Here is a 17,380-nt window from a genome sequence, read left to right as displayed (position 1 = left end):
CGAAAATATTTCTCATACAATTTGATACCATAATGATCATTCTTCATAAAAAATTTAAAACCTACATATTTAAAAACATAATGATTGATATTCATAATATCACTAATCATACACTTAGTTTTTACTAATATTTGTTTTCATAAATTTATTACTCATAAGTGTATTTATCCATATTATTGAAAATCATGATGTCTATATTCGTATTAAATCGTATTTTAACATTAAATTAATTTGAAATGGTCCAAAACAGGCAATTTTTTGTGCCACAAAACTAACGTGACAGAAACGAATCGCTGCAAAACCGACTCCACGTAGTCTTGTCTGCCCTACCCCTAGAGTGTAATTTAAAAGCCGGAGGCGCGGAGGGAGGGCACGGGACTATTCCCACCTCTCGTTCCCACCACTGCAACTCCTGTGTAGCCAGGATCTACAGCTTGACCGCCACAAAAACCCAACCAATGAAGGTCAAGTTTGTCCCGGGGGAAAGTTAAACTGTCATTGGACCCGCAACGAAATTAATCAGAAGAACATAGGAGGAGTTCGAAATTAAGGTTCGACTTCCCTCCATTGCAAAGCGGATGACAGGTGACAAACAAAGGTTTAAAACCTTTAAGAAAAAGATTATGTACCACGGACAATAAATTAAATTAAGGGGGCCTATCTTATGAGCAATTAGCAACTACCTGCCAATAATATTGTTCACAAAATCGCTTAAAAGCACGGAAATTTTTCCTTGTCGCGACAAGATCGGTGTAATAAATTGCGGAAACAGATGTATGTTGTATTGAATTAAGCATTATATCACGTTCATGTTTCCAAAGATCACACTCCCACAAGATATGATGGGCAGACTGCTCATGACTGACATCATCAGTGGAACACTCGCAAAAAGGAGACGGAACTAGTTTGAATTCGTGAAGTTTATGTTTAAAGTTGCCATGTCCCGTGAGGAACTGCGACGAGCAATGGTCGATTTCTAACCATCGCCTAGTTAGACGTTCGCGTACATTCGGGAAGAATTTATATAAGTGACGTCCTTTGACTGACGTATCCCATCTTTTTTGCCATTCATTAAGTAAATCTTCTTCAACGACTTCTCGGGAATCAAATAATCGACTTATTTTAGAACGATCGCGGCTATTTAAGAAATCGGAGGTTATATTTTCCCTTGATGCGAAGTACATAGCCGCACGCTTTTGTACCTCTAAGTCGACCGGCAGTACACCAGCCAGGACTGGCAGAGCCTCCGTGCTCACAGTTCTGTAAGCTTTGCAAAGAAAAATCAATGCAAGGCGTTGACTTTGAATAGGATAGAATTTTATGTGAGCCAATATAGAACCGTCGTTAGGCTTAAGGTTATCTAAGTTATTTCCCTTCACAGGACGTTACTACGCCCGTGATCGACACTATGCGTAATCAGGCGAGAACAATCGCTTCCGAGAACAGCTGCTACCGATTGAAAAAAATCTCAATTCCTGGACGAATCTTTTCCAATAAAATAGCGTGAAAATTGGCTAAAATAATTATTCGAACAGTTCTGTTTTTGGATGTTTGGCTTTTAGAATGGAATATACAGGCCAAGAGCTTCCTCGTTGTGGATAAAAAAAAATTAAAAGTAGTAAATGGAAATACCATTATAAACAGAGGCCTGAACCGACGAAACTTCACGTAATGAGAAAATATACGACTGTGATTGATCCGTTTTCCGAGTTAAAATGCGTCATAGCTGTCACTGCTTGTGATGTTTTATCACAGGCCGCGCACGAGCCTTTAAAAATATTTACTGACACGTGGATTCATTCGATTGTCCTAATTCGTGCATACTACTGGAAAGCGCAAATAATTCTACAATGCGTAGAAGTGTATAAAAACAAAATAGAAAGGTTCAGAAGGCTTATGACGAATGTGTTTAAAAAAAATAGTAATGCCCCATCTGAAACCACAGCAACAGTTCTTTTGATTTTGATGAATACTAGTTTCATGAATACTAGTTTCTGTTGAGTAGAGTTACGTCTATGCGTTATGTCTCTTCGCCGTCTTAAAAACGACCTACGCTGCACGCCTTTCGCACGTCACATCCGGCAGTGTTATCCGCAACCCTCAAACAAGTATAACAGCGGGGTTACTCTGAAAAACGTAATCCGAAGTTTCGAATGTTGCCATTCCTCGCACACGAAGAGAGATGCCAGCACAGCATGAGCGACGGTGACCGATAGACCTGAAACTACGTAATCAGCGTTTCAGAGTAGCCCCCCAGGTCCAAAGTTGTCGTTATTTTTGAAACTTAAGATAAAGCAATTGACACCATAGTGCCCCAGTTTAAGGTTTAAATGAGGTTACTGCAATAGTTTTCAGAGTGGCACGCAGCAGCGCCGACCGCGGTGGGTCTCGACTCTCGCGGGTCGTCGGCCGGCGCGCGCGCCGGACCGCGTCGCCCGCTAGTCCTACTCCTGCGGGGACAATGCTCCTAGGGTTGCCCGTTCCCTTTTAACATCTGTTCTCTAAACTCTACATTGTACATATCATCATCATTTCAGGCCTCCCCTAATAATTTTATAGAGTACGACGTAGGTATGTACTATTGATTTTAATTACGAATCTATAGTAGACTACTCAAGTACTCGTATAAACATTATTGTACATACATACAACACAAGGTTTTTAGCATCTGAACCAGAGTTCTGAAAGCGATGCTATCTTGATGTTAGGCTACATCACCAAAATATAGTGAATTATATTATTAAAACTGCTTAGAATCCAAAATAAACTTCACAAGCCCTGATGACTGCTGGAAGTCTTTGGGCTTGGACGCTACACTCTTGACACGTTCCCGTTCGCGCTGGCTCGATAATGGTAATGTAATAGCCAATCGCGCTCGAAGGTGAAACTTAATAAACAACCTGCCGTAGCCTCATCGATTGTGGTTCTTCGAGGTGCAATTTATATGACTTATAAAGCATATGACGTTGTTGCCTTTTCACACGGTAAGTCTAGTAAACATTTATAAAACCAATAGTACAATTCAGCTTTTATAGTTACTTATTGATTCAATTTGTCTGATTTACGTTTCAAATATGAATATAAACTGAACCCAAATCTTTGTTGTTTCCCATCACATACCATAGGATAAGTCGTTACTCTTTAACAGTGAGTTACCTTTGAAAGACACACTTAAATTCCTATTTCAGGGAATGTAATGCAGCTTTCCTTCATCTCAGTACAGCTACCAAAAATGGCAACACCGAACTGATCAATAAAGCCTCAGCTGACAGGAAGAGAACCTCGAGTCAGCACCGATGCGTGCGCCCACGCAAGGCCGGCGCAATCTGCGATCGGGAACATAATATGTGCTTGGTCGCCTTGGCGGGACGAGTATCGATTACAGTTGGAATCGATAAGAGAATAGGCTAGTTGCCTAAAAAAATTTTTTTAGTCCGTAATGTTTAATATCAAAAAATATTGGACACATATATTTTTATTTGTCAATCTAACAAATAATTACATAGTTATGGTGCGTTGAAGTTGCGCACGACGTCACAACGTGCGGCATTTTTAAGCAAGCGTTGACGTCACGGGCCTCTTCTTATGAACTTTGGGGCGCTTTATCTCTTTAAATTTTCATTAGTTTGAAAAAGTGAAAAATACGTGTAGAGTATTTTTTTATAAGTTAACTGACGGACTAATTAAAACTCTTGCTTTTTGACCCAGGCAACATCCCCATTCCTGGCGCACGATTGTTTTAGTTAATTATTATAGAAGCGACTGATAGTTATTTTAAAGTTTGACATACGGATACAGATTTAAATGGATAGGAGTCTGAATTCCATGAAAAATTTAAATGTCACTGAATCGCAATTTAAGCACCATTAAGATAATTTTATTGGCGTCTAAAACAAATTAATCAAGCGGCAAACATTACTAACAAAAGTTACACGCGCGTAAAACACTTGTAAAGTGACGTTTAGTATGAAAATATATGTAGAATATTTTAAACGATACACATACTCGTATACGAATGAAGTGTGTACCGTTGAACATATAAGCACAGTTATGCTAAATATAATTTGACCAATCACTTACAATGCACGCGACCACGAAAACAAATCAATAAGTATTCGTACAGAATATATTACATAATCCAGTTTTGGCAAATATTCGGGAAACGCTTGCGGGTTGCCATGTTACTGCTACCACATTTTATCATAGAGAAATGTACGAATCGGAGATCTAGCTCGACAAGAAATACATGTATACGAGGGCGGCACTGAAAATTTCGGGAATCAAGGAAGTGAAACAACATTACTATTTAAAAATGTATTTATTGCTTTTTAAAGTATTCTCCGCGAAATTTGACACATTTTTCCATACACGAAACCAATCATTGAAGCAACCATTGCATTCGGAAGTTTGGGTCTCCAAAATGGCCGTTTTGTAGGCTTCCACAGCTTCTTCAGGTGATGAAAATCTCTGACCACGCAATTTATTCTTTATTTTAGGGAAAGTATAGAAATCATTAGGGCTTAGGTCGGGGCTGTACGGCGGATGGACTAATAATTCTATGTTTTCTTGCTCTAAAAACTCTTTTGTTCAGTGCGCGGTGTGAGAACTCGCATTGTCGTGATGGAGGATGATGCGGCGGTTGCAGTTCTCTTTACGGAGTTCAGAAACGACCTGTGGCAAACAAATGCTAGCATACTAATCTGCATTAACCGTTCTTTGTCCCCCAAGAGGAATAGTCGCAACATGGCCGGTTTTGGAGACAAACGTGGCCACCATTTTTTTTGCAACACTCCGTGAACGAACAATTTTTGTTGGCTTTAATTCATTTTCGAACACCCAAACTCGTGACTGGTTTTTTGTTTCGGGTTCGTACGCGTATATCCATGATTCGTCACCTGATACGATGTTGTATACAGCATTTGAGGATCCTGCATGTAATCTCCCGAGAGTTCTGACGCACCAAGTAACGCGAGCCGCTTTTTGCTCTTCGCAGAGCGAATGCGGTATCCATCGGGAAAACAACTTTTTTACACCTAGTTGTTCATGCAAGATTATTTGTATTTGGCTCATGCCAATGTCTAAAGTTGCCTGAATTTCGCGGTATATCACATGTCGATCTTCTTCAATCAGCTTACGCACAGCATCAACGTTTTCTTAGGTGACTGCAGTTTTTGGACGACCTTGACGGGGATCATCACTGAGCTTGACACGTCCACGTTGAAATTCAGGAAACCAGCGATAAATTGTGGTTTTGGATGGGGCTTCATTACCAAATGCAGAAATCATCCGGTCAACACACTGTTTTTGTGTTAAACCACTCCGAAAGTCATAATAAATCATCGCTCTTGAATTTTCTCGAGTCAATTCCATTTTCTCAACGACTAAACAAGTTTGACTAGACCTTGTGATACGACCGAGAATCTTTTTTTAAATAAATAAATGGTATACGATTTTTAAAACCCTGGAGTTTGCAATTAAATAGATTTTAATATGACTGGAACAGTGGAAATATTCCATTCCCGATACTTTTAGTGCAGCCCTCGTATATTGGATTCGCTGTGCCCGCAATATAGTATGCGTGAAAATCATTTTCAGTCAGTCGTCAGGCCTCTCGTTTATACGGAACTACGTCCATTTAAACAGACCAAGAAACATTTCAGAAGTTAGCTATAGACAAATTTTAAAAATGTATGTTGGGACTCTGCTGGTTTTCAATAAGGGTGAAACATTTTACCGCTTTAGTGTTAGTTTCAGCTATTGATAAATTCAATTGATAGTGCTAGAAACTCCGTAAAGAGGTAGATAGAAACGTAAAAATTCGTTCTGAAATTACTACAAGAATACGACCCAACAACCAACTCTAAAAATAGCGAGTGAGGCAACATATGCATGCTAAGCTTCTTATAGTTATCGCGGCCCTGCCGGCAGAGCCTCAGTCCTCACCGACCCGAGGGGCCTCGACAGGGACTGAGACATTAATCGTGCCAGACATTTCGGTACCTAAAACGTACTCTGTTTCAAAGTTCATTATACCCGAGATGTAGACATGTCGGTAGGCGAGTATACGAAAGGCCCTTATCGCGCAGATGGCGAGGTCCCGAAGTAAATTCCATTAGTGGGAACGGAAAGAGGGACATCAGCAGGGCTCTACACTTAGCTTTTTTTATTCCACATCGCTTTTAGCCTGTAGGTATTCTCTTAGCATGAATTTTTGTGAAGTTACAATCCTACAGTACAAAAATCAATTACAAAATGCGTAAAACGTATCAGATTGGAAACTTGAGATTGGTTTTTCGGTTTCGCATAAAGCCGAACGGTGGCAAAATGTAATGTTGTCATATATCAAAGCAAATCCATAGCAGCTTATACAGGTATACGGAGGTGATTTCGAAGGGAGAACGTGCAAATAAACGATATCGCAGCCGGCCGGCGACGCGGCGGCAGATTTGCATAATACAGCTCGGCACACACCCCGCCTCGCGAGTCGCGATGTAATCTATTAGTTTCGTTTGATGCGTGCACGGGATAGAATGTAAAAATGCAACACGTGCAAATATCGAAGACACTTTACGATACAAATACAATACTCAGCATCTTACTTAGAGCGTTATGCAATTTGACAATACTTGCTGAAACTTCTCAAAACTCGATGGATATGGAATGCTACATGATATTTAAGTCTTTTATGACATGCAATAGTGAAATATACATACACATGATGACGAATCAAAAATCCAAAATTCAGCAAATTAATCTTAGCACAGTGACATTAATTTTAACTACCCAATTTTAACCTTAATGTTTGCGGCCGACTTGTGGTAGGGCAGATGACTCACAAAGCGCTACTCCTCTCCATTCCTTGGCCTTGACAATAAAACAATCCAGTCTGAACTAACGCGGTGGGTCATCATGAGTCATGGGCGGATCACCACCGCGGGGTGTGTAAGGATTGCAGTGAACACAGGTCTAAGATGCTTGGATAGAGTCATATGGAGGGAGTTGAATCGCTTCTAGATTACGTGCATTAGTACAAATGCAAGCCACAGACGACAATATCCTCGGGGCTTGAGTAATGTGACTGAAGGATCGTCTTACTTATTTGCCCCTACTTGGTGAAAACATTGTATCATTTTTTTTCTAATTTTTGATGTCTCCACATTGTTCCACGAAGACTATAGTGCGCATCGCGGGTTTGCATCAATTATGGCCAGTTTGCATACGCATACCAGGCATACTGGCCACGAGCCGCTCTGCGTATGGTCACTGTTTACATCGAGGTATGGCGACGGCGATCCAGCAAAGGCATTTCCTAGATTGTGCTAACACAATCGGAACAGGTAGCATTTGCAGTAATACCGTCGACATTGTAGACGAGAAACTATGCAAGACTAGACGTTGCATTCCTTGACAATGTTGCTCTGAATTAAATCTAAAAAATAGCGAGACAAAAGAGTAAGCAACTTGGTTTCGTCATTAGAGTTGAAAAAAGTAATTTGTATAAAATGCAAAACACATCCACAGATACAATGTCCACGTTACTGCGTATTAAATACGGTTTCCCATTAAAAAGTTCTCCTATTACCCTGGAACGACGTGAGACAAAAGGGAGGGCTCGGTTTAATCTACGGAGCGCGTGGAATATTAAAACTATGTGCGGCACGTGTGGCCCTCTAATCACATTTTTATCCGGCGCGCTCGTTAATGTCGGAAATTAAGGGTAAGGCCTACAAGACCGGCCCGGAGGACGGGGCATTTATTAATTTGCCCTGCACGTCCCATAAAAATCGAAGCAGAATAGCCAATCCAAGCCAATATTTTTCGCAGAGAAAATACAACGCGATCTAGCAACTTATGTTACGTTCATGACCGATATGCATACCTTCGAAGCTATTTAAATTAGCATGGGCGACAGGTATAACTGTCTGATTAACTAAATCGCTAGGCCACAGGTCCTCGACTACTTATTTATTGAAATTCAAATCAGCCTAGACGCAGATGTTGCCGATTACAATTTTCCATTTTTGGAAACGTTGCCAAATGCCGGTAAAAAGCGGTCGATGCTTTGCCCTTAGGGATGCAGGACCGCAAGAATGTGGACGCAATCGGGAAGTTCTAACGTACTCGTATCTGTCGTATTTTATTGATCCCTGAAACTAGCTATAAAGGCGGTGCCACTATAAAGTTTTTAATTAAGCGCCGAGCTTGGGGCTTAACGACCGCATTTTTCTGGATCCCCTTCGCGCTTCACTCCCGGGAAATCTCTTGGAACTGTGCGAATAATTGCGCAAATTAATAATACGAAATCAGGATACCCCGCGACAGATGTTACGTGGATCCTTTGAATGTGGAATCAGCGTGGATTAGAGATTTTGTTACATTTCATTGAACAAGGAAATGGGATAAAATTGTTGTTTTCCTTGCTCTTCTTTCAGTTTGAGCGATAAATCTGCTGAAAATGTGAAATCAGCATGTATTCCAAAGTTTAGTTTGCCAAACTTTCTAATAGCACCATAAATTGTGTCTTTGTAAACATTCTTTTCCATGCCCTTTTCAGCCATTTTCACGTAGGTATACCTACCCAAATAAAAACCATCCCCGCTAAGGCTCTACTATGTAGAAATGAATTGATTCTAATATTTGAATCCAAATACAGCAAGTTTTGAAACGTAAAAAAAACATCAACTACAGTTTTTGGTGAAAATTAGCAAAAGCTCTCAGCTTTCAAGTGATATTTACTATGAAGCAGATCAATCTGGTTTTAATTAGTTTACGGCGACCACACCGCTGTCATAGTTGAGTCACTCCAGTCGGGCGGCTCCCAAGTTGAATTTATCGCAGCGACCAAGCGGCCGCAACCGACCGTGTTTACCGGCCTCTGGGCAGCTTACTGCATGGCAAAGAAGAAATAGCACAGTCAACAGCACATCAACTAAATTTTTCTTAAGTAAAATCGCACCTATCACAACTGCATATGGTGCTACAGTTTTTAACTTGATGTGCCGTCGTCCGTGCAAAAATTTTTCAGACATTAGTCCAATACATAAAATAGCTTTTGTGCCAGAAAGGATCATGACTTCGATTTCATTCAGCTTTGGTAAATTCAGCGTTGATCGATTGGTAGCGGCCTGCGTCCAGCGCTTCCCTGCTACCTTTACGATGTCGTCGGTCCACCTTGTAGATTGATCAACATGGAAAGCATTGGGGGAGGCCTATGTTCAGCAGTGGACGTCCTGTGGCTGAAATGATGATGATGATGATGATGATGAAATTCAGCGTATTTTTTGGAGAAAAACATGCGCTTCAATGAACTTAAGCTTAGTCCACTAAATCTTAGAATTGCATCCATAAATAGTTCAAAGAGTATCCTAAAAGGCACTTTACTAAAAAAAATGTCTTGAGTATAATAATTTTCTCTTCAATTGAGCAGTTGCTCAAACAAAACAAAATTGATAAATTGACGCTTTCAGAAGTAGATTTTGTTTGTTAAGTGAGACTTTGACTCGCAATAGGTCTACATCCATTTAATTTGTCAAGTTGACCGCACCTCCAGTGCCGCTCCTCGTAGGCGGCGGTTTCTCATCAACTAAGACGGAACCTGCGCGGATTCTAAAGTTTCATTATCGGGTTGCCATCTAATTTGTGTAAAGAATCTGAACATGAAAAAAATACTAGTAATATTTTCTGCATAAATATAGGAGCAGTCGATATTCAAACAGAAAAAAGTGTCAAGGAAACTCAAATACAACTGTAATTACGGTCAATTAAAAAAAATATTGAACTTACACAGGATCTTAACAGGAGACTTAAATATCAGGCCACAAAATTAAACTTTTTTTATCCACAACGAGGAAGCTCTTGGCCTGTATTTCACCTGATGGTAAGTGATGATCAGGCCGAAGGTGGAAGCGAGCTTCACCCGGAATCCTCAACCACAGAGGAACTGGCTATCTTCCCTCTAACTGCCGGAACACAACAATGCTGTTAACATTGTTGTTATGGCGACAGACTTAGGTAAGATGGTGGTAGCTAGCCAGGCGGACTTGGAACAAGCCCTACCACCAACCAAACCGAACAGAAAATTCTGCCCCCACTGGGAATCGAACCCGGGACCTCTGCGTCTGAAGCAGGTGGTCTAACCACTAGACCACAGAGGCGGTTCGACAAAACTATCTAAGATACCCCAACAAGCAATACATATTCTGGCGAAACGGAACGTACGAGAAGCCAACCCTGTAGGTATTACAAGCATTCCCGGTATACATACCACGTTTACATATTTAACCTTTTCTACTCCGTCGAAGTTGCTCCCAACACAATTAGACTAGTAACATAGCGCGTCTGCCCACGTAATGGAAAAACTTCCCTGATTGTGTGGAGACCGAGGAGACGGCTATTAAGCAAGCACCCATTGATCATAAAACAGAAATCGTAAAAGAACCCGTAGGATTGCTCAGATAGAAGTACTCTATAACACTAAATCATCGATACACTCCACAATACCCTCAATAAAATTTAGTATGTAGTTTTACAACTCGATATAAATTATGATTGAGTACGCTTACAGATATTATGCAAATTGCAGGTATAAGGGTGCATTTAATTGCTTAATGTCTAATTGGATTCCTGGTGGGATTAATTGCAATTAGAATATGAAACCGAATTCTAATCAAAGCTTTTGATTGAATTAATTAATCGTTATGAAACACGTCTAAGATTAGTGGTTTGCAAATTGCTTAATCATGTTTTACTGTTCCTAGACTAAACTGCAATTTGATAAGGGATATAAAATATGACTCTAGAATTCTAGACAATTTAGTATTAAGTAATAATTTTATATTATTCGCAGATTAGCATCCAAAGGACGTCCAGTCTCCAAAGCTAAAAGAAGGCCTCCCCCAAGGATTTCTACAACGAACTGTTCTGCGATCCGGCATCCAAATATTTAACCACGAACAGTCAACTAGATATATCAGTATTTTTCTACAAAACATAGCAATGAAGTTCACAGAACGCAATACGGGTGAGCTTTTAACTGCATTAATTTGAGAAATTGCAGTGCTGAGTGCGGCCCCGCACTGAGTAATAACACCCACGGTTTAGCTCTTTTCGGTTTAAGGCCATTGAGACTAAAACTTAGTTGCGTTTATAACTTTTTCAGAAAGGTCAGAACAGATATTGCATCGTGTTTAATTAACTTGTGTTTATGAGATAACGTTTTACTACTAAACTTACCATAATTTCCCTTGTTTATGATGCGTTCAATAATAATAATAAATTAAATCGTTATCGACTATGATTCTTTACAGGGCTTTAAATTAGTGGGAAAATTAACGAAAGCCATTTGGTATTGAGTGGCCTGAGCAAATGAAGCTCGTTTTCTTAAGCACTCAACTCAAGCAAGGCACAATTGATTAAACTTCAATATTTACGAATAAATCAATCACGGTCTTAAATCCATTCACACTTATTTAAGCATTGTTTCGTAAAAGGGCTAGGTAAAAAGTTACAATTAAAGTTTAGACGACTGATCTTTGGCCCTTACATTGTGACAACATTTGGAAACGAACGAATCGGTCAACTAAGTTGCTGTGAAATCACTTTGTGCAGTTTACAAAGGAACACAATCAACATTTCGAAAATCATAAAAGCAGTCAGACCTGGCAGGCTAGATATAACTGCATCCATGAAACATAAAATAAAAATACATACATAATAATAAATCCCTGCTGAGAGAGGCAGTAAAGTACATATAGGACCAAAATTATGTAAGGTTTATTAGCTCTACATTTTTAAACAATTGAAAATAACCTTTAACCAAATAATTTGGTAAAGGTGTTTGTTATTTATTATTACCCTAACAAGCCTCAAAATAGAGAGGGTTTCTATTAGTGCAGAACGTAAATAATGGGTACAAAACCATAGAAATTTAAGAATCACCGGACGTCGCTACTTGGGTAAATTACAGTGAAACTATTTCTTAAGCATTTGGGAACTAGCTCTTTAGAGTTTCCTACATAGGAAATAGTAATAATACCTTTTGATTTTTTAAATACTTAAGTTTGGGAATTAGCGCAGAATATCGGTAACTTATTTGCATAGTATTTCTAATTAATATTAAGTATATTGCTATTAAATGCATTATTTTGTGGTGACATTTGACTAGACTACATTCAAACAACATAAACTCGTAAAATTAGAAAGCCAATCCGTAAAAGTCAAACAAAATACCTACATCCTGAAAGTTACTCCACCACAATTTTCCTGTGAAATCTTAAAAGTACATATTTCAGAGAACTAGCTAGAATAACTTTCCCGGTGTTATATAACGTTAAAGGTATAATAAACAGTAGCCACTTACCTCTTAATATCTGGTATAGGAAGACTTTGATGTGGTCGGCGGAGAGGTGTTGCGGTGACACTATGATCTTGTGCAGGTCGCTTTGCAGGAGCTCCGTGATGACGTATCTGAACCGGTTTGTAGTCGAGGAAATTGGAATAGAATGAAAACATTATACACAAAATCATAAAGCATTCAACGAAAATAATTACTAATTAGGGTATAATGAACTCGTAAATGATGTGAGACATACATAAAGTAAAAACGTTAATTATATTCTACTTAAGAAGGCACTTTTTTTTTTTTTATCCACAACGAGGGAGCTCTTGGCCTGTATCTCACCTGATTACGCTAAGTGATGATCAGGCCGAAGGTGGAAGCGAGCTTCACCCGGAATCCTCAACCACGGAGGAACTGGCTATCTTACCTCTAACTGCCGGAACACAATAATGCTGTTAACATTGTTGTTATGGCGACAGACTTAGGTAAGATGGTGGTAGCTAGCCAGGCGGACTTAGAAACAAGCCCTACCACCAACCAAACCGAACAGAAAAATCTGCCCCCACTGGGAATCGAACCCGGGACCTCTGCGTCTGAAGCAGGTGGTCTTACCACTAGACCACAGAGGCGGTTACTTACTCTAAAGTTCTTAAAGATTTGGAGAGGCAACATAAATTGGTGTGTGGGAAGTACCTAAACTCCTTCATGGCGAAACGGATCGCTCTTGAGAAATATCTTAAATCAAGACTATCTTGACAGCGCCGTGAAAAAAACATTACCGTCCCCACAGCTTTTTATGTAAACATACAAATATTTAACTACTCTAGAATCCATGTTTTTAACATCTTTTAGCTCATAATTAAGCAGTCCATAACACTCATATAATAAAATATCGCTGAAAGATATATTCCCTAAAGAAACATAAATTCTTAAGTGGATAGGATATTTTCTTGGTTTAGTTGTATTGAAAAGCAATTTTATCTTCGGCCTCATTTACGTGACTTGTTGGGGTCCAAGGGCATCGGTAACGACCCATTGATCAGGTGGATTCCGTCTGCAAATACCTTTTTGTTTAGAAAATTCTGGGCTTGTCTTAAATAAGGCACAAAGTAATTTGGGTGGTACATTTGGGATAATGATGTTTTCGGTAAAGTCTGTAATTGTAACATCAGACTTGTGAAAAAGTAGCTGACACCCACGCAGACCTCGTTACACTTTTAAAAGATCCCTCAACAGTTAATTCCAAGCCTATTATGAAACGAAAGCAGTATTTATGTACAGTCAAAAATTAGATTGAAGCCTATGGTAGGTATGACTGTTTCAGTTTAATCTATGCGTGTGTTTGACACGATTATTGAGCTTTTCAATCAAAGCTTTCTTGTTTTTGATCTGTAATGTAATTAAAGCTTTTCTAAACTACTTATAACAAGTATACAAACAGTATCGCGACACAATTTATAAAGGAAGCCGTACTACAGCGCCCGTATCAAAGAACAAACTAAGTTATCCTTAGGCGAAAGTTGAAGTCTTAGTTCCAATTTGCCAAGAGGTGGAGCAAAAAAGGGCTCAGCTAGATGGGCCCGTGACAAACAGGGTTCGTAACTCACCGCCCACGCCCGGGTATGGCATCCCGCATGGATTAGAGGGGTTCAGTAACGTTGCTGATCTTCTATATCTAAATATATAAAAGGAGAAACTGACTGACTGACTGACAGATCAACGCACAGCCTAAACGGCTAATCGTAGGCACTTGAAATTTGGAAGGGACGTAGCTTAGGTACCGTAGAGGTGCACTAAGAAAGGAATTCCCGAAATTCCCACGGGAACGGGAATTAGCGGGAAAAACGGGATTCACGCGTACGAAGTCGCGGGCGGCCGCTAGTAAATATATAAAAGGAGAAACTGACTGACTGACTGACAGATCAACGCACAGCCTAAACGGCTAAACGTAGGCACTTGAAATTTGGAAGGGACGTAGCTTAGGTACCGTAGAGGTGCACTAAAAAAGGAATTCCCGAAATTCCCACGGGAACGGGAATTAGCGGGAAAAACGGGATTCACGCGTACGAAGTCGCGGGCGGCCGCTAGTAACTCATAAAGCTCTTACGGCTTTATAACGGTTTCTGTAATTTTAGGTACCTACCTACTTATCTAGATGACATAATACCTAAGCAAAAAGTATTTCTTTCTTTCTTTAAAATTTCTTTCTTTCTTTAAAAAAAATTGAGATCAAAGTAAGAAATGTTCGCGCCCGGAGTGTCTGTCAGCTACACTCGAAAAGATAAAGATCTAAGGGGGAGATTAGGACGATTTGTTATTTCTGAAAGAATTTAGAGGACAATTTCGAAATAATTTAGTTAAAAATCAGAAAGTGCAGTGAGTAATGTAATCATCAAGTAAACATGCATCACGCTGCGTGTAATCGTACCCCTTCTAAGCTTAAAACTTTATTAGTAAAATAAACAAGGTATAAAATGCAAACTTTATAACATTCTCTACCGAGAGAACTTTTGGGCCAAGCAGAAATTAGGTGTCCAATACCTAAATAGAAGTAATTAGTACTAAATTCAGGGTTAGAATCCTATTTAGACTGGTAATAAAAAGCCTCCGCCCGTAACGTAGCGTGATATACAGGCTATGTAGCCCTCCGCCCACGGAGGGTCGGGCGTTCGTAGGACGACCTCTGAGGGCCGAGTGCGGAACCGTCGCTGTGTTATCTCGCTTATCTACAGCGCCCTCGTGGCCATTATCGAAATTACAGAACGAAGCTGACGCATTCGAAGAACAAAGGTTTTTCAACTTGTTGCGGTGACATGAATTGTATGCGGTGGGGTCATATGTAGGCTGATGACGTGTTGTGTTTAGCTCAGCAATAGCAAATTGCTGGAGGAAAATGTGAAAATTATGGGCCATAATATTTTCTTATTCTATTATGTTATTATTGCATACAGCTGTAATTTTGTTAAGAGATAAATATGGACCTTATTGTCTTCACCTATCTACAAATTCTCATTTCCGTTGCATAATATGTTCGTGACTGACGCATCTTGTAATTTTGCCCTTCGACTATAAAGCTTCTTACATCAACGATCGACCAGATAATAATGCAGTCAATGTGCAATAACGTCACGATTGCTTGAACCAATGTTATGTGCGTAATCCGAACTATCGAGTTAATTCGATCGCTTGTAAGCGATCAAACACAAATCTATTGCCAACTTCGATAGCTATCAATGATTAATAATGTTATTGAGACAGACACATGCACGATGGAGCATCAGTTGGTGATTGACTAAAATTACACCGAAACCGAATTTCGGTTAAGTGTCGATTTCAATCGACGATTTAAGGGGAGTCTAATTCTAATATACAGAATAGTATTGTTCGCAATTCACCCACGCGGATTTCGGGAATCACAGGTCACAAACTTTACGTTTTTAAACACGGTCTTAAAAATATTTTTTTCTTGATTGATAGAGTTATATGAGCAATGAGCACAGCATGAGAAGTGATGGGACAACAATACAAGCATCCATCTCCTTTTCCGCCTCTTTCGAACTTCAGCACCAAAATTAGATCATATCTATTTCGGAGGCCTTAAACAAATAGCTTCAGCTTATTCAATGAGTATTGAAAGTTTTAATTGAAGCCACCACTATATCTGGCCAATACCTAAAACATCAACAGCTTGTAACAGACAACACTGCTTATTACCCTACACATCAAATCCATAGCGTCAATTAGATTGAAATGTGTCCCTAATGAATCAAAATTAACATTAATGCGTTTCTCGTAAGCAAATCAATATAGGATAATTAGTATGATTAAAGCCCTTAAGAGCCCGTGTCGTGTCAAGAGAAGTCAAGTTCAATTAAGGCGAGCTACTGAGCACAAAATACAGAGTGATGCGAAAACACTTACGGGATTAAATGAACTGGAAATTAGGTATATGTCATTGTAAGTTAGATGCGGCAAGGTGTAATGAAAATTCTATGAAGATACAAAAATGACACATTTGGCAGTGAGTGCAGTAAGGTTTTAGTGGCTCTCATTTCAAATCCATGTGAGGAGGCCGTATGTAAAATATTGCGCATTACATAACACAGAACGTTTTTGTCTGTCTGTTATATTGGGTAAATTTATTATGAGATAAATGAATACGTTTAGAGGAAAGAGCGATAGTTCTGGGACAAATTAACATTCATAAATCAAGCAAGCCTATATCGCGGTTTTCATTTGTTTGTGTATATTTACCGTTTAAAAAAGAAACTTTAGACCCCAGCACTTGAGATTGTGGTTTTTCATGACAAAATACTCCCAAAAAAAAACTAGATAGTTTGTTACATCAACAAGACCCTTACCTTTAGGGCGTGCGGATTACTGTTTTATTTTCGAACTTGGCAGTCGCCTTGAACTCGGAGGGCGATCACTCAGTACTTCTTTAGCGAGTTCTTTTTATAAGCTTTTATTTTATTAGCTATCCTGTGACTCTTAATAGAGAAAAATACACAAGAGATAATTTCAAGAAGACTCTGTTATCAGTTGCCCACAAACACCTTGCTTTAGATAGGTTTCTATGTCCGATCCGAATCTTTCAAAATACGGACCTAGAAAACTAACTAGAGGGATCAGACGACGGAAATCGGATCTAGAGCGTAGTATTAACATACAAATAATAGTTCTATGACTTATTGGCCCAGGGTTAGCATTGTCATTGGTCCAGGGTTAGCATAGTCATATGACTATGTTAACCCTGGACCGTATTTTAGCGGATCCGGATCGGACGTAGAGCGAAACCGCTCTTATAGGGCGTGTGGTGCTGTTTTATTTTCGAGCTTGGTCCGGCTCCCGGTCGCCTTGACCTCGAAGGGCCAATCACTCGACACTTCTTTAGCGAGTTATTTTAATATGCTCATTACCAGCTAGCTGTCTTTAGTTAATGCGGTGAATCACATTTGATCATAATTTTTATGTGGTTTGTCAGACTTGAAAAAATAAAAGCACATTTTCCTCCCTCTAAATTACTCCCGCTAATGTAAGTAA

At 39.5% G+C, this 17,380-nt stretch overlaps 1 protein-coding gene across 1 annotated transcript in view; it reads right to left on the bottom strand.

Moving 5' to 3' along the window:
* nmo (serine/threonine-protein kinase nemo) overlaps window positions 1-13,966 on the bottom strand; it is a 33,893-nt gene extending 19,927 nt beyond the window's left edge. Inside the window, 2 exon segments of the mRNA XM_028302108.1 lie at window positions 12,359-12,508; window positions 13,945-13,966. Of these exon segments, the coding sequence (XP_028157909.1) occupies window positions 12,359-12,508; window positions 13,945-13,966 (172 nt within the window).
* Window positions 13,967-17,380: the final 3,414 nt, after the last annotated feature.

The sequence above is a fragment of the Ostrinia furnacalis genome, unplaced genomic scaffold, assembly GCF_004193835.3.
Source record: "Ostrinia furnacalis isolate ACB-3 unplaced genomic scaffold, ASM419383v2 OfSCF1083, whole genome shotgun sequence".
Lineage (NCBI taxonomy): Eukaryota > Metazoa > Arthropoda > Insecta > Lepidoptera > Crambidae > Ostrinia > Ostrinia furnacalis.
This window is presented reverse-complemented; position numbering and strand designations above follow the sequence as displayed.